Source organism: Poecilia reticulata, chromosome 4 (genome assembly GCF_904066995.2).
Source record: "Poecilia reticulata chromosome 4, P_reticulata-male-v2, whole genome shotgun sequence".
Lineage (NCBI taxonomy): Eukaryota > Metazoa > Chordata > Actinopteri > Cyprinodontiformes > Poeciliidae > Poecilia > Poecilia reticulata.
The window spans coordinates 1-7,500 of record NC_088833.1 but is presented as its reverse complement, the minus strand read 5'-3'; the positions used below and the strand labels follow the sequence as shown (position 1 = coordinate 7,500).

Sequence of the window (7,500 nt, the reverse complement as noted above, 5' to 3'; positions counted from 1 at the left end):
GACCAGACCAGGTTCTGCTGCTGCTTTCAAGAGTCAGAGAACTCTAACATCCCAGCTGTCCGTGAACTCACCGTGCCTCTCACTGAGTGTTTTCCAGCTCTCCTTCCTCATCGTAGTTTTTCTGTTTCCCTCCAGAAACCAGCCAATCAGAAAGCCCCAACCAGGCCAGCGAATCAGACATCAAGGAGCAGCCAGAGAACGGTGAGATACGCACACACACACACACACACACACACACACACACACACACACACACACACACACACACACACACACACACACACACTTGCGAGCCAGGCTGAGTCTGATCTCACATATTACTGAGCAGTTATGTGTGTGAAGAAATCCTCCTGGTTTATCTGTGTGTGTGTTGGTCCTGGACCGCAGCTCCGTTACATGTTACAGACAAACTCTAGAGCCGACAGCTGGGAATCGTTATTCAGCCTGCTAATAGCCCCGCCCACCGCCACCGATAACCCCGCCCACTGCCACTCATAGCCCCGCCCATTGTCACTAATAGCTCCGCCCACCGTCACTGCAGGAAAGGTGTAGTAATTAATGGGGGTCTGGATTAAAAAATTTTTATGTATTTAATTTCATGGTCTAATTAATTAATTGCATTTTAATTAAACTATGTATCAACAAAATAAACATGATTTTTAATCCCCAGGCCTTTTTGCTGCTAAGTTGTTGAGTGAATGTCCATCAGAGCCGAACATCAGACATATTTCAGGTTCTCCATCAGATCGGAGCAAAGTGTTTTCCTTTCCATTCGACTTTCCAGAGTTTTTCCGATCATTCATGGAGCTTCTTTAGAAATGTGGACGCTGACATTAGCATTAGCTGCTACATGTTTAGCTTTCAGATGCTACTTTGAGCTAGCATAGCTCCTGATAGGCTAACTGCTTTTAGCAGCAGTAATGTTTTCCAGCATCAGATCATGTAGAAGCAAGAATGAACCGAGAAGCCGCGTCCATCGCTGTTAGCGGTTAGCTGCGCGTGAGATTTGCAGGAGTAGCAAATGCTACTTTGAGAATCAGACATCAAGGAGCAAACAAAAGTCAAAGGTTCCAACCTTTGACTTTTGTTTGTTAAAAAGAAGAAAATTTAAAAATTACATTAAAGTTTTAATGCAATAAAATTGATGTAGTTAGTTTAGTAACACTTGACGGGGTGTGAATAAGACTGACATGACTGTCACAAACACGGCATAACATCAGTAAGTCTTCATGAATATTAATGACTGTAGTCAAAGTGTCATTTGGTAAATTATGAAACTTTTAATACAAAGTTGACATTATTCAAAATGTCTATTTTATGAAAACTTGACATTAACCAAGAAATCATGATCTAACATAAATTTGTTATAAAAGTATTACTGATTAAACTTTAAAAATTATCTAGCTTTATTTTGTAATATTTTATTGCTCTGCCCTTTTGTTTAGTCTTAAATTTCTTAATTTAATTGATCCTAAAGTTTTACAGCAAGATGTCTGCAAAGCACTTAAGAACTTTGCATTTGAAACGTTATTTAAGGCTGTTTTAAGTAGTGCAGTACCCCATCTCCACCAGTGAGAGGCAGCAGTGCACGAACAGGCGTGCAGTATGTCGATGAAGAAGAAATCTTCCATATTGTGCGGAACAACGGCCAGACCTCCTGTTTAAAAAGAAGCCGGAATTTGTCACCTAATACATATGAGGTATGTGTCTTATTAACTTTACCTTTCTTTTTTTTTTTTAGAAAATAACATTGACTATGTTCTTTCTCTGTAATGTTAGCTATGAGCAATTCTAGCCAATCCTACGTTGCTGTAAGTTAATGTTAGCTAAAGTTATTAAACTTCATTACTGTAACTTTAGCCCTCAATATTAAACATAGACAGGCAAATTGTTTTTTCCCTCCAATTTTAATCTAGCAAATTAAAAGCTAATATGTTAGTCAAAGTTATTCTTTATGTGCATTATTTAGCAACTTGGCTGGTGTGACGCAGTGCTTTTGTTCTTTGCTTTGGAAACTTTAGCCACATGAAGACCCAGACTAGCCTAAGGACACATGGTGGGGGGACAAAGTTGGCTAATGAAGACATGCTACGAGTGTGGAGGATGATAATGAGGAGCAGCCACCAGAGAAAGAAGATCCTGTTACACCAAAGAGAAAGAAGCAGATGAAATATTCCCCAAGAAAATGAGGTAAGTTGTTTTGGTGTTACTATTTTCTCCAGGTGAAGTGGGGTGGGACAGCCAGGTAAGTGGGGAAGGGGGAGCAGGAATCAACAACTAATTGTTGTCAAATGTAAAACTGGTGTTAAATCTATTTATTTATTAATAAGCTTCTTGCAAACATCAATAAGTCAGAGTATCTGGTTGGAAATAATTTAGAATGCTCAGTAAGTGGAAAGATTCGCTCATGTGCCTAAAACTATACATTAAATGATGCAATCTGAACAACAACAGTCTCTCTGAACTTCTGCCAGACAAATATTTGATCAGAATAATTTTGTTCAGCTCTAGTTACTATGCTACTTGTATTAAGAAATAATTGTATTGCACTTTATAACAACCAGCCATGTTAACTAGGCATTTGTCTACCATTCTGACAGTGTGCAGCAAGGAACATGTTTGGAATGGTATTTAAATAAATGCTGAATTAAGATCACATTACAATTTTTGTTTATTTGTTTTTGTTCCTTTTTTTGAAGTGACCACAGTGGATTGAGTCATCGCCAACTATGAGGATGTCCAGAAGAGATTGACCAAGTTTGAATTCATGAAAAGACTTTCACCGTGATTAACACTGACCACAACCATTGCAAGAACAGCTATAATTTCTGAGCATTTCCGGATACCTTTAAAGAGCTGCTCCCAGAAAATTAACACAACAACATTCCAATATACAAAGGGTTTGTTCTGCAGCTATGATGGTGGTTATAAGTAGTTCAGTGTGTTTCACTTCACTCAAGGTAAGATAACATTAATGATTATGTTAATATAGCATTTGACATTGTAATGACACTTAATGACATCTTTATAACTGGTGCTACTTGTTCCACTTGATGTAAGAGGAATTATCAATGACTCTGTTATTAAATCATTTGACATTGTAATAAAGCTTCATGAAATCATTGTTGGTTCTACTTGTTCCGCTTTATTTCCGGTAGGGAGAAATATTAATTACTGTTTCATTAAAGCTTTGGACACTGTAATAACACTTAAAGACATCATTATGACATATTTATGACATGATGATTTCTTGGTTAATGTCAAGTTGTCATAAAGACATTGTGAATAATGTCAGCTTTGTATTAAGAGTGTCTTGATTTACAGTCATTAATATTCATGAAGACTTACTGATGTTCATGACAGGTGTTATGTCATGTCAGTCTTATTCACACCCCGTCAAATAAAGTGTTACTGTTATTTTTTTAAATAAAGTCCTGGCTCTGATAACTGATCCACTCAGCTGGTTCGGATCTGTACATCCAGACACGGAGCCGGTTCTGTTCAGCTTCCTCTCACTGCTGCGCTAATACCAATGGCTCTGTTATAAATGGGACTGGACCGATTCACAATAACTGAGTAATCCTGGATGTTTCCATGGAAACCTGTGATGTTCCACCTGAAGAGCAGGATCAGTGAACTCCTCCTCCTCCTCTTCGTCTTCAGGTCACCTGGGATTCCAGGACAGCTTTGTCACACCTGGAGTCTTCACCGTGGCCGAACTCGTCCGAGTCTCCCAGAGTGAGTCTAGCTCTTTCTCTTCCTTCTCTCTGATTGGTCCTTTAGTGGCAGCTGCTCTGTGATTGGCTCAGCAAATTATTATTTTATTATTAAACTTTTAAATTTTCATCGTTATTTAATTTGTGCTTTTATTAACTGTATTGTTATATTTTTCTGTTTTCCTTGTGTTTTATATTATTTTGTCTTCCTAAATATTTTTATTTCATTTTATTTTTAATAAATTCTGTTCCAATAGGTTAATATTTTTATTTTATTCCAACTCGGATGGATTTTTAGTTCATCTTTTGTTGCTTAGTTCTCGATCATTCTGTTACTCCCAGTTTTGACCAGAACCAGAACCAGACCTGCTCCAGTTTCATGTTTTATCTGCCCCCGTTCACCTGGGCTGGAGGAAAGTACAGGTGTAAGCACACAGCCTGGAGGAGCTCCTTTATGAACCACAGCTGTAGGACAGTTGTCATGGAAACCAGCTGTTGGTCTGCAGTCCATCTGATGTCTGAGCAGTTTTTCTGTTCTCTAGCTCCCTCTGCTGGAGGGAGCTAGAGAACTTCTTCATCCATGTCGGATGGTTTTTAGCTCCATGCAGATTAAATGTTTCTGCTGCGGCTCCTGAAGCTCAAACACACATCGTCTCTTTCACACACACACCAAAACAAAGCCTGTCAGTGTGTGTGTGTGTGTGTGTGTATTGTGTGGGTCAGCACATTTGCAGCGATGCAGCTCTGAAAGAATCACTTATAGATTAGAGTACAGGAGAGTGCATGCTGTGTGTGTGTGTGTGTGTGTGTGTGTGTGTGTGTGTGTGTGTGTGTGTGTGTGTGTGTGTGTGTGTGTGTGTGTGTGTGCGCGTGCGTGAGGTCACATCAGCGTTAGCATCAGAAGAAGAGTAATGCAGCACCAGTTAAACCAGTTCAGTCCTGCGTGTAAAACTGGTGTTTCCTGGTTTCCGACCAATCATGCGGCTCCGTCTCGGAGTTCTGTGCCCTGAGTTTTGTCTTGCAGGCTCACCGAACAGTTCAGTTCACCCAGGTCACCAGGGAATCAGTTCATGTGTCGCTCTGACCCGGTTCTGTGATGAGGTCGGCCACCAGGTCTTCTTCTTCTCTCTCTGCTCTTGTGAAGAGCCCGGATAGTTCCAGAATGGCACAGAACCACCTCCAGGTGCTTGATGCTGCTTTGATCCACTTGTTGCGGTTCTGGTCGGGTCACAGATCCAGTGTGGACCGGGTCATCCCAGCTGATGACCCGGTGAACCGGTCACCGGGTCACCAGTGAAACTTCTCTCAGCTCCTAAATCCTGCTCAGAGTGAGACCTCTCTGCTTCTGCTCCTCTTGGTTCTGACAGTTGACAGAACCGAGTCCCAGATCCAGGTGGGATCTCACCTGGACTGAGTCCAGCAGTAGCTACAGCTGACACACACACCCACACACACACACACAGAGCAGCAGTGACCTTGGCGCTGTGCAGCCATTACTCCCTGGCAGCCAATCGAATCTCTCCCTGTCGATCAATATCCTATTAAAGCAGCAGAGAGCGAGCAGCGGCCCGGTCCAGCTGCTCCAGAACCGACCAACAGAACCACTTCTATAGGTTCTGCCCTGGGTTGTGGTGAGCCGCTCCAGAACGGAGGAACCAGAAGTTCTGAAGAACCTGTCCAGGTCTGTTCTGGCTCCTGTCATAACGAAGCGGGTTCTGATCGGGTTCTCAACATGTGGGCCAGCTGTCAGCTTGGGTCGTCCTCAGGGTCTGGGTCCAACCGGAACATCTTGGTTAGGCTCAGTCTGGAGAAAGCTGGAAAAAACTGGGTTTGCTGTGGGCGTGCACGTCGCTGTGGGCGTGCATGTTGCTGTGGGCGTGTTGCTGTGGGCGTTGCTGTGGGCGTGCACGTCGCTGTGGGCGTTGCTGTGGGCGTTGCTGTGGGCGTTGCTGTGGGCGTGCACGTCGCTGTGGGCGTGCACGTCGCTGTGGGCGTCGCTGTGGGCGTTGCTGTGGGCGTGCATGTTGCTGTGGGCGTTGCTGTGGGCGTGGGCGTTGCTGTGGGCGTTGCTGTGGGCGTTGCTGTGGGCGTCCACGTCGCTGTGGGCGTGCATGTTGCTGTGGGCGTTGCTGTGGGCGTGCACGTCGCTGTGGGCGTTGCTGTGGGCGTTGCTGTGGGCGTGCACGTCGCTGTGGGCGTTGCTGTGGGCGTTGCTGTGGGCGTTGCTGTGGGCGTTGCTGTGGGCGTGCACGTCGCTGTGGGCGTGCATGTTGCTGTGGGCGTTGCTGTGGGCGTTGCTGTGGGCGTGCACGTCGCTGTGGGCGTTGCTGTGGGCGTTGCTGTGGGCGTGCACGTCGCTGTGGGCGTTGCTGTGGGCGTGCATGTTGCTGTGGGCGTTGCTGTGGGCGTTGCTGTGGGCGTTGCTGTGGGCGTGCACGTCGCTGTGCACGTCGCTGTGGGCGTGCACGTCGCTGTGCACGTCGCTGTGGGCGTGCATGTTGAGCTGGTTGCGGCTCGGCGTTGGCACTGACAGGTTTCACTCAGTCAGTCAGGTGGACCTCCTCCTCCTCTCCTCTGTCCTGCCCTCTGTTGCCCTGGGCAACACACACACCTGGTCAGGTGCCAGCAGCAGATGGTCCGCTGCTCCACCGCAGCAGAGAGCATCTTCATGATAACCATCGTCATGGTAACCATGGTCCAAGAGCTCTGAGTTGAACCAGCTTCACTGACAGAACCAGAACCAGGCTGGACCTGGAGGAGGCGTTCCTCAGGGATCCGGTCCAGATCTCTTCCTGCTCCATCATCCCATCTGGGAGGTTCTGGGATCTGCTCCTAGTTTGAACTGGGAATGCTGGAAATGAGCAGGAGAAACTTGGAAGCTGTTCAGGAATGTTGGAAGTACTTCTGGGTTCTGGTTCTGATGAGCTTCCCAGCTCGGTGCTGTTGTCATTATTATTATTATTATTATTATTATTATTATTATTATTATTATTATTGACGTTGGATTGTCCAGGCTGGCTGTGAAACACTGATGATGTGGAAACATGAACACTGCTGCTTCCCTGTTAGGAGAGCTCTCTCTGTGTGTGTGTGTGTGTGTGTGTGTGTGTGTGTGTGTGTGTGTGTGTGTGTGTGTGTGTGTGTGTGTGTGTGTGTGTGTGTAAACTATCTCTGCAGGGCTCAGTGATAGATAGATGGGCTGAGCTCACGGTGCTGAGCTCAGCAGAAAATTACCCAGCAGGTCCTGTCACTCCTCCTCCTCCTCTTCCTCCTTTCATCCCATCACGCCATCATGCTCAGTGTCAATAAAGTGATGAAGAGGAGGGACGGGGGGATGGAGGGATGTCTGGGTTTGAGGCCTTTGTTCAGCAGAGTTCACGTAGAGGAAGATGAGGATGATGAAGGAGTCTCAGGTCATGACTGAGGCGACCTCGGACTGAGGATAGAACCCGGTTCTGTCCATCCTGCTGACCGACCCAGTCTTTCCCTGTGTACTGTCCTGCAGCTCCCATCGCGGCCGGAACCGGACCCAACTTCTCCCTGGCCGACCTGGACAGCTCCTCCTACTACAGCATGAGTCCAGGAGCCATGAGGAGGCCGCTGCCCAGCACCTCCTCCTCCAGGTGAGGACACACCTGCTCACACAGAAGGGACTGGTAACAGGACCGGAACCAGAACCAGGACTGGGACCGGAACCAGCAAAATGTTGTTGGTTCTGGTTGGATGTTGGTTCTGATTGGATGTTGGTTCTGGTTGGATTTTGGTTCTGTTTGTTGGTTCTGGA

General features: G+C 45.8%; 1 protein-coding gene and 1 long non-coding RNA gene across 4 annotated transcripts in view; both read left to right on the top strand.

The window, feature by feature from the left end:
* The window catches only part of LOC103463264 (nuclear factor I/A), a 46,650-nt gene extending 39,157 nt beyond the window's left edge, over positions 1–7,493 (top strand). For 2 of the 3 annotated variants that reach the window (XM_081605843.1, XM_081605842.1), the window contains exons 3-5: positions 136–201; positions 3,664–3,738; positions 7,222–7,493. In XM_081605843.1, the coding sequence (XP_081461969.1) occupies positions 136–201; positions 3,664–3,738; positions 7,222–7,343 (263 nt within the window). In that variant the 3' untranslated portion in view covers positions 7,344–7,493. Of the gene's footprint in view, positions 1–135; positions 202–3,663; positions 3,739–4,058; positions 4,900–7,221 lie in introns of all 3 variants that reach the window. The other variant, XR_014087145.1, reaches the window with a different exon arrangement.
* LOC145551347 (uncharacterized) lies at positions 1,493–3,124 on the top strand. Its single transcript, XR_014087146.1, has 3 exons — positions 1,493–1,700; positions 2,022–2,190; positions 2,700–3,124. It is a non-coding gene; the product is annotated as an uncharacterized LOC145551347 (long non-coding RNA).
* Positions 7,494–7,500: the final 7 nt, after the last annotated feature.